At 41.7% G+C, this 15465-nt stretch overlaps 1 protein-coding gene across 6 annotated transcripts in view; it reads left to right on the top strand.

Annotated features, from left to right (window-relative positions):
• Nucleotides 1–13529, top strand: part of STK38 (serine/threonine kinase 38) — a 42253-nt gene extending 28724 nt beyond the window's left edge. For 5 of the 6 annotated variants that reach the window (XM_025418584.3, XM_025418585.3, XM_035698075.2 and 2 more), the window contains 7 exons: nucleotides 2253–2355; nucleotides 3175–3236; nucleotides 8229–8346; nucleotides 9395–9518; nucleotides 9708–9803; nucleotides 10691–10785; nucleotides 11481–13529. In XM_025418584.3, the coding sequence (XP_025274369.1) occupies nucleotides 2253–2355; nucleotides 3175–3236; nucleotides 8229–8346; nucleotides 9395–9518; nucleotides 9708–9803; nucleotides 10691–10785; nucleotides 11481–11611 (729 nt within the window). In that variant the 3' untranslated portion in view covers nucleotides 11612–13529. The remainder of the gene's footprint in view (nucleotides 1–2252; nucleotides 2356–3174; nucleotides 3237–8228; nucleotides 8347–9394; nucleotides 9519–9707; nucleotides 9804–10690; nucleotides 10786–11480) is intronic. The other variant, XM_025418586.3, reaches the window with a different exon arrangement.
• The last annotated feature ends 1936 nt before the right edge of the window (nucleotides 13530–15465 follow it).

Here is a 15465-nt window from a genome sequence, read left to right as displayed (position 1 = left end):
CTTATATTTTTCTTTTTTTAAAAGTTTTACTTATTTATGTTATCTTTTTTTAAAAGTTTTACTTATTTATGTTATCTATCTCTACACCCAGTATGGGGCTTGAACTCACGACTCTAAGATCAAGAGTCACATGCTCCACTGACTCAGCCAGCCAGGTGCCCCTCTTCCTGTCTTTTGATAATTTTCTTGGGATCTTTGAAAAACTTGAACTTTTGGTATACTTTCTTTAAAAAACTTTTATCTTAAAAAATTTTTATCTTTCTATTTCAAAATGGCAGGAGATTTACCAAATAATTGCTTCTGGTTAGTAGCTTTTTTCTTTGTCCTAAGAGTATATACATAGTAGAAAATTTGGACAGTACCAAGAGTTATAAAGAAGAAAAATACCTATAATCTGATCATTCAAAGATAATTACTGTTTTGGTATAAAAGCCTCAGTACCTTTTCTGTTTGTGTCTGTAATTTATATACAGTTAATATCCTAAAAGTACTTTAAAAATATTAATGTGTATAAATTATTCTTTAAGATTTTATTGAAAAAAAAAGATTTTATTGATTTATTTGAGAGAGAGAGTATGAGCAGGGGAAGGAGCAGAGGGAGAAGCAGGCTCCCCATTGAGCAGAGAGCCTGATTAGGGGCTGAATCCCAGTACCCTAGGACCCTGGGATCATGACTGGAGCTGAAGGTGGATGCTTAACTGACAGCCACCCAGGCGCCCCTCAGATTTTTCTTCTATGTCATTATGTTCAGATATATTTTTAATAGAGTACTGGCCCTACTTTCTGTGGTTGGATTCAGATCCCCTGGTCCTGTATCCAAATGAATTAGTGCAGGCTTAGTTGAACCCTGTAGTCTGTGTTGAGGTCCAGCAAGCATATTGAAGGGAAAGACATTGGGGCTTCAATATAACTGAGGAGTGAGGAACCCTTGTAGGTGCACATTTGCTCTCTACAAGATGCTAGCCCAAACTTGTAGAAAAATGTTCTCACGAACAAGCTCATTTAGGTGTTCAGCCATACAGATTCTAGAAGTGAAACTGGATGTTTTGAGTTCCTGCTGCATACTTAAAAAAGCTACAAAATTCCCTGAAATTAGGCTTGATTAGCATCTGCTCCAGTACTGCTTTTTCCATTCCTGTCTTAGAGGTATCTAGGTAAAATGTAGTTTTGAGAACTATAAATTAAACTCTAGCCCTTGACTTGTATAACATATTTGCAGATCTCAAACAAGTGGTACCAAGTTAGCAAGCTCAAGGCTGTCTTCGTTTGGCAGTTTACGTTATTGTGCATGCATACACGTGTATGCAACACACACAAGGCCAAACCTAAGGGGATTTCTTCAAAATAAAACTTGAGCCACCTGGCAGGGTTTCTGTTGCCTCCTTGTATCCTGAGAAGTTTGTATGTTAAAGTATGTCTGAAGGAAGGTGGTGGAAAGACCACAGATGTTGAAATCACTGGGGCTTAACCCTTGCCATGCCACTTCTAATTGTACGACCTTGAGCAGTGTGTAGATCCCTGCACATCAGGATTCCCTCCCGTAATTTTGGCTTTATTTCCTTATCCACTTGAAATTTCACTACTCCAAGGACACCTACCTCTTTCTCAGGACTAGGTTATGTGCACTAGGTAAGGAGCTTTATGTGCATTAATTCTCATCATTCCTACCAGGAAGATACCTTTATTTCCATTTTCCAGATGAGATCAGGGGGTTGGAGAGGGTAGGTAATCCTGGTCTGGGGAGAAGGAACATGGATTGATTTCTGGCTTTGGTTCTCCCATTTCACCAGTAAGCCATTTAACAAGTCTGAGTCAGTGAAGTGCGGCTTAAGAGTTATAAATGAGATGATACATTTAAAGCATGAGGCCTGGCTCAGAGGAGATGTGAGTGTTCCTTGAAGAGAATGATAAATCATAAGTGTCTACTTATGATTAAAATATAGTATAGCAACATTTGTCAGGAACTATGTAATAACATTCATTCTCTGTTTTTGGAATAATTTATCCTTTGGACTGTAGCCTAATGAAACAATTCAAGAGTAAAAGTTACATGAACAAAGACTTGTTCATTTATTCATTATTTAACAATCATTTGTTGAAACCATCCTCTGTACCTCTATCACAGCGGTGCTTATAATCTACATCACATGAGAATGAGAATTAGAAACAGATATTTTGAAGAGCCAGAAAATATAACGTCTGTTCCACATCTGAGAATGTTCATCTTCCGTTACCTTATTTCTTCCCCACAGGGCCATGTGAAGCTTTCTGACTTCGGCCTTTGCACAGGACTGAAGAAAGCACATAGGACAGAATTTTATAGGAATCTGAACCACAGCCTCCCCAGTGATTTCAGTAAGTGTCAGTAGTGGTGTTAGCCTTTTTATCCCTTACCTGGGCCTAGAAGAGCTGTTCCCCAGGTAACCAAAATATCCAGGACGGATTAGGAGATTCTCACAACCTGAGTCTAGAGAATGAAAGTATCTTCCCAGGTGTGCCTGTGGTTTTTATTGTATGGAGAGGCAAGATGAGTGCTGCCGGATATATTAAGGTGGATTTTGGGAAGAGCCTTCTTTGGACCTCTACTGAGAAGGGGGGGATGTATATGGGGCAGGCAAGCAGTAGAGGAAAAAGTCCTGGGACCAGCTCTGGATGAGATTTATCCTAGGTGCTTCTTTCTGTCATGGCAGAAAGAAATTGATCTTTGTAAGTGTTATTTTCACTCCAGCACCGTTAAACTATTAAAACTATGCAGTACAATTACAGTTCATCCTGGAGAAGGTTATGCCAAAAATGTATTCTAAATTCAGAAGTCTTTGAATACATGCTAATTATTACTCTTGGAAACTTGATGGTAATTTTGAGAAATTATGAATATCTTAGGTCTACTTTGGGACCTTCGCTTCTGATGAAACTGTATTTCCTGTAATTCTGATGAAGGCCTGTATCCTCTATGGCCGCATGACCCATGTGACTGTGTGATTCTTCGAGCTAATGCTTCAGTGACTTTGATTTGGGTTTATAGACTTGCTGAGAGGTGTGTTAGATCTAGAGTTACTGATGTACAAGCTGGAAAAGCAAGACCGAAGTCTCATGTGGCTTGAATCAGAGCCTGAAAAAATATTAAACATACCTGTCTGAACTTTGACTAGAACTTGTTCTCTCTACTTTTAGCTTTCCAGAACATGAATTCCAAAAGGAAAGCAGAAACCTGGAAAAGAAATAGACGTCAGCTAGTAAGTAATATCTGTGGCTTCCTAAATTGCTGCAAACTGAGTATGAGTAAATTTTAAAAATAGGCACAGAAATTTGCATCCAATAAATGTTGACAGCATATCTATTCCTTGCTTTTAAGATTACCTTGACAGAACACTGTCGTGTTGCCAGTGGCACCAAAGGTAGTATTTTGATGAAGGGAAGATAATTTTAGGTTGTTTTGGTTGTGACATTTTTAGTGGGGGACCTCATCCTGACCTTTTACAAGACAACCCCATTCCTTCCTATTCAATCTGTTCTCTATTTTTACGGTGTTGTAAAGGGGTTATTTTTGAATTGGAGATCTCTCAAAATGAAACTAAGTTACAGATACCTACCCAGAGCTTTAAGGCCGCGGTTCTCATACTTTTAAAATTTTGATTCACTTAGGCAAGTGAAGACTCTTCAGTTCACCTGCCCCATCCTACTTTGTGGTAGAAAAGAGAACTTAGTGATAAAAATTGGAGAGAAATTTAAGGAAAGTGCTTATAACTTACTGTATAAATATATACACAAAATTATGAGCTATAAGCTTAAAAATAAGTAACATTATTGCATTTACCTTGATGATATGTTGGAAGTGATTTTAAATATGCAAAGTCACCAGTGAAATATTATTGATGTCTAGGCAAACTTTTATTCTCATTCATTGGATTATATCTGAAGTATAATCTTGTGTCCAAATGTCTAGTTATTGACCAGAGATAATAGAAGTGTGTATCACCACATACTTAGACTTTGCTAGAAGCCCATAGCGAATGGAATAAATGATCGTAAAGCTAAACTAACAGTTGGTCATAGAAAGCAAAAATAGCAGCTGTGGAAAATGATGACTAACTTGGAATGATGGTCATGCACGTGTATCCTCTAGAAATGGTGGCACTTCTGCTTGTTGGTTGGTGTATACAGTAGTAACTTGGCGGGTTTGCCAAATACTTATTTGGGTCAGCCTTCTTAGTAAAATACTGAATTAGAGTTCTCTGTAGTATTTAGTAAGTCACTGGTAAGTAGTTGTCCGTCCTAGTGAAAATGGATGCCTGTAGGGTTGTTTGAAGAAAGCATCAAAAGAAAGGCTTGCAGTTTTTGAGGCCCATTGGTGGGCCTCAGACCAGACCATGGTTTGAATATGATGATTTTTTTATTCAACCTTGGTCCTGGGAGAGGCATTATCTTAAACACTTCTAGAGATGTAGTAACTGAAATTCATCTTTGAGATCTTGTCCTAACATTAACTTGGGGATACTTATGGTTGGTATGTCAGTCACATCATGATCTCCTTTCCTTAGGAACTCTGATGCTCTTTAAGAGTCTGAATCTTGTATGTGGTTGAAAAACTGTTTACATAGCTTGTTGAGGGTTAGGAAATGTCAGGAACAAATTTGGTCAGGTGCTTCTATTATGTCTCTCCATAGAGTAGTAGATCTTAACCTTGGCTGCACATCAGAATGACCTGGGGGACTTTAGAACCTATTGATGGCTGGGTCCTACTCCCAGAGATAGATTGAGTTGTATTGGGGTATATAATCTGGGTATCTGGTTTTTTGAGAGGACTCTTGGTGATTTTACTGTGCAGTGAAGGTTAAGATCCTCCACTGAAGAGACTGTTTCTCAATAGCTTCTGCATTATTGGGAAACTGATATTTACCTGTGTTTTGGAAGCTAATGAAAGGTAAAAAAATCTTCCGATTTTTAAATTAAAAAAAAAAAGATTTTATTTATTCATTCATGAGAGACACACAGAGAGAGAGAGAGAGAGGCAGAGACACAGGCAGAGGGAGAAGCAGGCCCCATGCAGGGATCCCGACGTGGGACTCGAGCCCGGGTCTCCAGGATCACACCCTGGGCCAAAGGCGGCGCTAAACCGCTGAGCCACCCGAGCTGCCCCTACACTTTTTTTAAAGTAAGCCAGAGTTAACCTTTGGCTACAGTGCTAGTATATTTACTTTTGTTTTTTAAAGTGATTTCTATGCCCAGTATGGGGCTCAAACTCACAGCCCCAAGATTAAGAGTTGCATGCTCTACCGACTGAGCCAGTCATTTCTGGTTTTGTAATAGAAATTTCTTTAACAAAAAAAAAAGAATTTTTTTTGACAAATAAGATATACTTAATATTCAGTTTTGCTGGAATAAATCTAGTTTCTAAGTGGAAGCGTTTCTGTAGTTTCTTAACCTTTATAATTAGACCGAAAATACTTCTCGGGGAGACCACAGTCCATGTCTCAGACTTTAAAGCTTTAAAAACAACAACTGGCATTTATATTTGTTAATACATGTATTTAAAAGAAAACAGTATACAATTCTATCTGGAACAAATGAATTCCTACTTTATAGTATACATAACAATAAGTTGTAGATGGAAAATAAAACTTTAAAATTTTAGAGGAAAGTATAGGGTGGTATGCTCATGATCTTGGAGTAAGGAAGGATTTTAAAAAATCCTTTAATTTTAAAGGAAAATTTAACTTCTTGTTAAGATACAAGAAGTACAGATCATAAAGGAAAACTTGATTTTACTTTAAAGACAGAACCCTTCAGTATATTGAAAGACATAAACAAATGAAAAAATAAGCCACATGGTCCCACTATTTTGGGATTATGTTACAATTCATATGCATACCCTGCAACCCAGGGAGTCTACCCCTCCCTATTCATATGGTCTGGAGAAATTTGCACTTGTAAAGCAGGAGCCATATATAAGAACGTTTATTGCATTTTTTAATAGCAAGAAACTGGAAATAACCCCGTGTCAGAACCCCATTGACAGGAAAGTGGTTACATTTTGGGATAGAATATTTTACAGCAGTGAAAATGAATGAATTCTAGCTACATGTGACATCATGGATCAATTTTAGGAGCAAAACATGGAGAAGAAAAATCAAACAGCAGAAGACTGATGTAGTGTGATACCATTTTTACAAAGCCTCAGAATAAAACCAAGATCTCATTTAGAGGCAGATATGGGGCAAAATTAAATTTCTTTTTAAAAGCAGAGGAATGATAACAAAATTGAACCATAGGGGTTAGGAGAGGTAAGAGGATGGAAGGGACAGGAGTACATGTTTAGTTCTAATGACATTGGTAATAATTCATTTCTTCAGTTGAACTCGTGGTTATTCATTTTTATTATTATGCTTCATAATTTGATAATTACACACTTTTTGGTATGTAACAAATATTACATCACTTAAAGGTCATAATAAAAATGATAATCCTCACACTGGGATAAGTTATTTCCAATATGTAAAACTATAAAGAATTAATGTCCTGGATTCATAGAGAATTCCTACGAACCAATTAAAAAAAAAAAGTAATGCAACTGAAAAACGAGTGGGCAAAGGATCTAAATGGGAATTCAGAGACAAAAGACCTGAATGGCTTATTAGTAGATGAATATATACTCAACCTTACTAGAAATAAAGGAAATACAAATTAAAACATCCCATTTCATATTCATCAGATTGGCGAAAATTTAAAAGAGTCTATCAGAGCCAAGTGTTGGTGAGATCTGGAACATCAGGAACTCATCCCCCCTGGGGGTGTTGCAATAGGTAATAACCACTTTGGAGGACAGTTGGAAGATGTCTAGTTAAATTAGAAGATGTTTGTAATGCAAGACCCAGTGATACTCCTCCTTTAGAGAAATTCTTGCTGCTACTGCCCAGGAGGTGTCACAGGAATGTTTATTCGGGTGTTGTCATAGTGAAACATTGGAAGCAATAGAAGAATGGATAAAAAAAACACTGTGACATTTGTATAACAGAATACATTTGCAGTAGTGAAATGGGTGAATCAGAGCTACATGAATAAATCTTAAAATCATAATGTTAAGTTAAAACAAGTTGTAGCATTGTAGACTAATGAAGTGCCAAAGGAAACCCTTTATTAAAAGTTGAAATATTCAGGAGATCATATTATGTTATTTATGCAAATATGCATATAAGCATGGCACAGCAACTTCAGAGTGGTTTTGACTTCAGTAGGGGAAGAGGGAAGGGCTATCTGGTTTTAATCGTTTCTATAGTTTTATGTCTTTTAAAAAACAATTGATCTGAGACAAATATGGGAGATTATTAACTTCTCTTTAATATGGGCAGTAGGTGTTGTGTGTTGTATTGTCTGTTGTTTTTTTTCTGTATCTTTGCAGTATTCCATAATAAATATTTTCAAAAGACAACACATGTTATTTTCTATCTTAGAAGTTCTGTAATGTCAAAAGCACTTAGATTAGAGCCTTCTATGTGGTAAATCCTCAAATGCTGAGCACACTGGAAGGCTTTGAGTGCACATCCCCCTAGTATCATAGTCCTCATTATGAGAGTAGATTACTTGAGTTTAGAAAATATTCCCGTAAGAACTATTTACATAAATGAATATGTTTGGTAAATGGACATAAATCTCTAATCTGTAGGATACTACTACCTTGTAATAATAAAGCTTCCCTTTATTTAGGTTTTATCAAATTAAGGAATATTTAGGATAGAAAGAGGGATGATTTAGACAAGGTATTTCATTTTCAAACTGGCCTCTGCCACTTAACTAGTTCTCAGCCTATGAACAAAGCTGTTTTGGGCGTCAGATTTTTTTTTTTTTTATCTGCTAATAAAGTCCTTTGCTGACTTGTGCCAGGACTACATAGGCTCAGAAGCATGTAAGAAATATGGAGCCTCGCACTCACTGGGTGCTCAGTCAGTCACAATGCTGGTTGTTGAGATGGGTACCTTTGTCCTGATCAACCATGGGCTTTGGGTGTATTTAGGAAGGGTCTCTTGCCTTGCTGACAAAGCTTTATTGTTCATTTTGGAAGTGCTCTGGCAAATCAGACTTGCCATTGGGCTACTGGGGCCATCCATTCTGCTTGGTTAGTTTGTGGGTCCCCGTAGGTGGTGCTTGAAACTTTCTGTCTCTAGAACAGAACTCTGAGCACCGTCCTGGCTGTGGCCACCCCCCTCCCTGATGTATGGTACATGTTTCAGGCCTTCTCCACAGTAGGCACTCCCGACTACATTGCTCCTGAAGTGTTCATGCAGACCGGGTACAACAAGCTCTGTGATTGGTGGTCGCTTGGGGTGATCATGTATGAGATGCTCATCGGTAAGTTGCATGCTTTCAGAGGACATTTTGGTGCAACCAGAAGAGAGTCCCGTATTGATAATAGATGATTTCAGTTGAGGGTGGTCTAAGCACTTTTCTCCTTGTGTCTTTCAATGTGAATTTTCCTAAGCAGAAAGCTCTTGGCCATCAAAGAGCCAACTATGTTCTCTGGCCTCCTGCATCCTGTAGTTGCTTTGCTGATCATTTATCCTGTTCTTCCCCTATTTCATCCTCTCCTTCTAGCAGCTCTTTCAGTCACTTAAATATTCATTATTTGCAGAGAGCTTTAATTGGGCATTGCCTCACATACTCTTCACTTCTTTGCTGTCCCCTTCCTCTCTCTAAGCCTTCAAAGCATGGACCCCTCTGATCTCTCTCCCTCTCCCTCTAATTTGGATGATGTGTCTGTGTATTTAGAGGACACTCCAGGGGTGGGTGGCCATATTCCCAAGAGCACTAGGAGAGTAAATATGTCCATGGCAGTACCGAGTGCATGAGTCTGTGGATGACTAGAATGGTTTCTGGCTGTGTTGTCTTCCGGAACATTGGGTGGATGCCTGTGGAAGCGCATGAGATCTGTGTGGAGGGCATGTGGAGTAATGTGGTGTGAGAGTACTTATCCCCTTATCTGTAGTTCTCAAAAAGAGGCATGGTAGTCACCTTTAAAACCTAGGCTTTTTTCTTATTCAGCTTGTTTGGCACTTTACTCATATAGGGATATTCCTGGAACAGAGTCATTTTTCAATGATGTTGTTTCTTTTCATTTCTTCTTTGGGCGTGGTGATTTCCACCTGTGCAATGCTATGTATGTCCTCCTTTCTTTTCCCGGCTTCAGCTGTTAGCTGCTTCTCTTGTGGTACCAGAAGCACAAATTCACTTTGGGCTTAGAAGTTTGGGGGGAAATGAAAAATCAGTTTAGATGTTTTCTGGAATGAGTGGAAGTCCTGTGCATGTCATGGAGGGTTAAAGATAAAATCCTATTAAGGAGAGTACTCTCAGATTCAAAGTTCTGGGGAGTAAAAGCTCCGAAGTGTCTCTCTTATTACAGGGTACCCACCTTTCTGTTCTGAGACCCCCCAAGAGACCTATAAGAAGGTGATGAACTGGAAAGAAACTCTGACTTTTCCTCCAGAAGTTCCTATCTCTGAGAAAGCCAAGGACCTTATTTTGAGGTATTAGAGAACATCTCCCCCGCCTTTCACCCAGGTTTTTTGACATGCCAAAATTCTTTTTTTTTTTTTAAACTTAAATTATTACCTGGATCTGCCCCCTGCTGTCTCCCATTCCTCTGTTTAGGTTATTCCATATCTTCTTCTAAAGAGACTACTTGAGGTTTGCTGAAAGACCTCTGTCTTTTCCAGATTCTGCTCTGAGTGGGAACATAGAATTGGAGCCCCTGGAGTTGAGGAAATCAAAAGTAATTCTTTTTTTGAAGGCGTTGACTGGGAACATATCAGGTATATCCACATAAAGGCTTTCAGGATTATTTCCGAAAGGGTGTAATTTGCTTACCACTAATATAGAGGCCCCAGTATTGGCAAGCCAGGTAAGGGAAGAGGGCTTCGGAGACAGTGAGCGTCCTTTCTTGATTTTCATTCTTGGCGGGGCTCAGGAGTCAGGGCTTGCTGTCGGCCATGTGCCCGGGGACATGGGGAAGCCAGCAGTTATTTCCAAAGTGAAGGGACATTTGAGTTCCGTGGTGAAGACAGCACTTTAAGCGTGTTGCCCTTGCTCTTACCTAGAACACACCAACCTCTGTAGCGTCGGCCACCGGAGCCGGGGTAGGAAGGAAGGAACTGGCCCCGGTGTGGGCTGCGGGGTGTGGCCAGCGCGCCGCCTCTTGCCCCCGGCCCAGCGCTGCTTCCTAGGCATTCGGTGGTTCCCAAACAAGGTGGGGACGTTGTCCTCTCCTCATAATTGTGTTCTGTTTTGCACTCTCATAAGTTTTACCTTTACCTCCCTTTTGCCACATTTTTAGCCCTCTCCTTGTTAACACCTGTGGTGGAAAGTGAGAGCCCCGCGCAAGAGGGCGCCCGGAGGTTTAGTTCCCCTTTTAACAACTGGGCAGGACACAAGGGCAGTGCGTTAACCTTGGATTTGACTTTCTCCTCATGGGTTTTGTCTTTCTTCCCAGCTCTGGATAATTGTTAGTTATATTCTCTCATTTGGATGTGGCCAAGTGGCGTGGTCGCTTGGTGTCAGAAGCTCTTCAGAGAAAGGAAATGCTGCCTGCCAGTGGGGTGGTCTTCCCGTGTCAGGCCAGGGTTCTTTTTGGAGAAAAAAATCAGCTGTGAGCCATGTGAGTACTAACTATAGTAATTTTTGGCATGTCTGTTCTTGGCAGAGAGAGACCTGCTGCAATATCTATTGAAATCAAAAGCATTGATGATACCTCAAACTTCGATGAATTTCCAGAATCTGATATTCTTAAGCCAACAGGTAACATCGCCAACACTGCCTCCTGCTGCATTATAGGCCCATTACGTCCTGCCAGTTTAGGGGTTGTATTCACAGGTCAGCTAGAGGAACTTTAGTTCTTTGGGTTCTTTGTAAGTATTTTTGTGGTGCTAACGCTGGGTAGCAGTGACCCCTTGTCGAATGGAGAATGAATATAAACTCTCATGGTCTCTTTCCTTATTTATTAATTTATTTTTTTAAGATCTTTAAAATTGATTTTAGAGAGTGAGCATGAGTGGGGGGAGGGGCAGGGGGAGAAGGAGAGAGAGGATCTCCAGCAGGCTCTCCATTGGCTCTCGTGACCCTGAGATCATCACCTGAGCCAAAATCAAGAGCCCGGCGCTTAACCAACTGAGCCACCCAAATGCCCCCACGGACTCCCAGTGTTTACCTGCTAAATGGAGTGGGTAAATCACAAAGGTTTGTTCTTTTGTTTTATTTATTAAGGGTTAGGTAACCTGAAATGACAGAAATGGGAAAATGGAACTTTTAAAATATTTGTGACAAATGGGAGATTCAAAGACCATAGACACGCAAATGTAGAAAATTTGCAGAGTGAAAAGCAGTTTTTCCCAAATACAGACTGTGCTATCTTCTTCAGAATGTCCTGTCCTCAGTACTGAGCAGTCCATCGGGGTAAGGCAGTGAATCAACTCTCACATCTATTTCTTTCCCAGTAGCTACAAGTAATCACCCTGAGACTGACTACAAGAACAAAGACTGGGTCTTCATCAATTACACATACAAGCGCTTTGAGGGCCTGACGGCTCGGGGGGCAATACCTTCCTACATGAAAGCAGCTAAATAGTGTCCTCGAAATAGAATCCTAAATGGAGCAGAGCTCTTTGTACAACGTTGCGGTTTTCCTCTTACACATTCTTTGAAAAGAGTTTCCAAGAAGTTTATGGAACCTGCCAGTATGTCATGGTAAACTCTCCTGAAATGTGACAGTAAGTGGATTCTCTTCCATAAAGCATTGGAAACCTGCAGAACAAAGACAACCATTTCTACTACGTCGGCCATAAACATCTGTACCGCTTCTTCAGAAGCCTCATGAGCCAATTTGATAGAGTTCTTAAAAAACTCGTTTTCCTAAGTTCCTCAGAATGAAGGAGAAAAAAAAAAAACAGCCATCATCAAACATTATTAAGATTGTAACATACACTTAACTGAGTATCAGCCAATTTCTGTGATTTTTGTGACAGACCTGCTTTCTGCCAAGCCCACCAAGTACTTCTTTTTCCTTTACAGCTAAAAGTTCCATAGTACTAAGGAAATAAAGCAATAATGAAAGCCTCAGCAGCCAGCGTTCTGGCTGAAGGAAATGATCCACCATCCTCTGAGCGGGTGGTGAGGGTAGTGTCTCCCATACCTCGGCCTCTGGTGAGTGGCTCCTCACAGCCTCCATTCATGGTGCACTTTATTTATGGTACTAGGATAAAGACCCTGAGTCCACTGATTTATCTCCTGCCCATCTAAAACACTCATGCTGCTTTTCTGAGTGTTGGTGGGGGATCCTAGCGTGATCCATCGTCGCTCTCAGAAGACCCAGAAGCCACTGGGCTTTGCCAAGGAGTCCCAGATCATGTGGAAAACCCTTACTGTCCCTTCATGGCTGGATCAAAAAATCCTTAAGATGGATGTTGTCGCGGACCAGCAGTAGCCACAAGTGCTGTCAGCAGGAACTCGGTTTGTTCCTGGGAACACAACAGGGAGAGTCCAGGCAGAGGCAGGAGGCCTGGAACCCTCTTGGCCAAGGTGCTGTTCCTGCTCGGTCTCCAGAACCTCCTCCGAAGTGAAGGAGCCAGCCCAGTAGAAGGCGAAAGCTGGCCTACAGGGCCCTGTAAAGCTCGCTCCTCCTCAGTCCTTGGTGCAACTGTGTTTGGTGTCTCTCTCTCTCTCTCTCTCTATTTGTATTTGTCCTCTCCAATTTAAGTAACCATTTTGCCTTGGAATCATGATTACTGATTTTTCCTTTGCAGATGCCTTCCAGGGCAGGGCAGGGGGGGTGCTTCTCTCCAACTTAAAGGGCAGCCTGCTGCTCAGGCTGACCGGTCCTCTCTGCTGTGGCACTCTCCCAAGAGACCCTCTGAATTTTAGCACAAAGTGCCTTTTCTTTCACACCTGCCACCACCTTAAGAGGAATTTTGTGGCATCAGAAAAATGTGGAGGTTCCATACTAATGCATTAAGATTTTTGATAACTCTGAAAGCATCATTTGCACCTCTGTGGTAATTTTGCCTATGGCAAAGCGTCATGGCCAAGCGACAACAGGGAGTCCGCTTTCTGCCAGTCTTGAGGTTAAGATCGACTTGAAAGGAACGTATGTCCTGGCTTAGCCATTCTGAAAAGAAAAATGGGATATCAGAGTTACAGTAAATGAAACTGCTTTGAGTTTCAACGTCTTAGAGGAAGGAGAAAGAGAGTAATAGGGAAGCATTAACTTTGGTTGAAGGTAATGTTTGCCCTTTAATCTTTCACTCATGGTCTGCTAGTGAAAAGGAAGTAAATGAGATTCTTTTGTGTAACTTTGTCATTTCGTTGTATTACCAAATAGCTGAGGTTTTGATCCCGAGGTGTTTTGCAAGTATGTTTGGTAAGCACAGTAAAGAGAAGTTAGCAGGAGTGGTGATAGTCTGTGTGTGGGGACTGGCAGGGGATGATTTGTTTTAGGGGAAGATGCCCATATTTTAAACTTCTGAATAAACTGTGTGAAACGGTGTGAATCTGATGTGTTTTAAAGCCAGCATGGTTCATAACTGAAAGGGGCAGAGTGCTGTGGCTTCTTTTAGCCCGTTTATCTGCAGACCATCGGAACTATTCATCACCATGTTTAAGTAAAGCGCTCTTCTGTCTCAGGGAGGCTGGGGCCTGCTTTTTTGTTCCCCGAGGATGAGCCTTCTGAGTTGGTTTGTATAAAGAGACCATCTTCTGTTGGCGCCATGCATGTGTTCTTTCTGCCTGGTTCAGGGCTGCGGGGCAGTGGGGCCTCCCCCTGCAGCAAGGCCAAGGGGACACCTGCTGACAAAAGTCCTGTTAGTTGTTGGACTTCCGTACAGCTGTTTACCCACCTGGGGTCGACCAGGACCCTCACAGGCTCCTGGGATGGGACTTTGGCAGAGCCTTTTGGGCCCTTTGGGTCTACCTGCTGGGGCCCCACATCAGCCCCTTCTCTGGTCTAGGGAAAGGAGCCTCAGAAAGAGGAAAGAAGAGCAAAGGCCATCCCGGGTCAGAACCGCAGGCAGAAGGAAGCCGAATGCAGCCAGAATGGCTGTTGTCTTTGCAAAACTTAAGAGTTTCAAGAAACATGTTAGGAGCCGCTGGTTCAGCGTTGGTCCTCTTCACGGATAGTACTGCCCCCTGCTCTCTTAGGGGGAGTCAGGAAATAGGACTTGGACCGTACTGCATACTGAAGTGAAACAATGCTGATGTCATTCAGCCTCCTCTTGATTTGGGGCTACATCAGGATTTTCTTTGGTGCCTGTTTCTTTTTAAATTTTTTCAAAGTAGGCTCCACACCCAACACAGGGCTTGAATACCGACTCTGAGGTCATGCGTCCCATGCTCTACCGGCTGAGCCAGCCAGGCATCCCCCCGCCCCGCCCCTGTACATTTCTTTTTAGAATTACTTTGAAAAGCTATGAATGGGTTCCTTCAGGATTAATATTCAGGCTCTGGATAGCAGGCTGCAATGTCAAAGCTCATGTATATGGCATAATATCTGCCATCAACTGTTAATGCTTTTTCTCTGAATTGGTTCCTTGGGAGGTGTGTTTGGGTTTCACTCTTTCCTGGGGCTCTGTGTGGAACCCCACATGGTATTTTTTTCTTGAATTCAAAAAGGATTCAGTGAATGGTATTTCCCTTTCCTAGCTAGCATATATTTCCCTGGAATGATCTACAAAAGCCAGCACTGACTTGAAAACCACCTCCATGATGCTTTTCAGGCGTACTTTCAGGGAAGAGCATCTTGCCTAAATCACATGAAGCACCCATCATATACAGAGCACAGTACTGGGCACCCTGGGATGCACCCGGGGAGCCCCCTTTGGTCCTGAACTGCAGAGCAGTTGGAGAGTTCCCACTAAGTGGCCTAAGGGCACGCGGCACCAGCTGTGAAGTCCTGGCGAAGCAGTGTGATAGCTGACCTGGAGCTGTTGGGGGACCTGGTGGTGTTGGGGAGCTGAGGGAAGCTTCCCGGAGAGGTTTCTTTTAAGATTTATTTATTCCGGAGAGGTTTCTTAATAGCAGTGACTTGGCAGAGTCGTGGAGCTGTTACTTCCTCATTTCCCCGCTCCCACTTCACTTCATCTGACTTCCGTCCCTAGTGTGAAACATGTATTCATTATCCCAGGTATAAAACCTACTAGTTTTTGTTTTTATAGTCATTTCTCTGGTCATGGATGTCCTGTCATAGCCTTTGGCTTCCATTCAGTCCTCATTAAGATTTATTAAAGAAGAGGGGGTAGAGGGGAGGAAGAGGGAGGCTGAGGGAGAAGCAGACCCCCCGTCGAGCAGGGAGCCCGCCTTGGGGCTCCATCCCAAGACCTTGGGATCATGACCTGAGCTACCCAGGCAGCCCTTCAGCCCTCCTTACTTGATCAACCTGTTGCATGCATACTGTTGACTTAAAAAACAAAACCAAGACTACTCTCACCCAGC

Source organism: Canis lupus, chromosome 12 (genome assembly GCF_003254725.2).
Source record: "Canis lupus dingo isolate Sandy chromosome 12, ASM325472v2, whole genome shotgun sequence".
NCBI classification, from domain to species: domain Eukaryota; kingdom Metazoa; phylum Chordata; class Mammalia; order Carnivora; family Canidae; genus Canis; species Canis lupus.
This window is presented reverse-complemented; position numbering and strand designations above follow the sequence as displayed.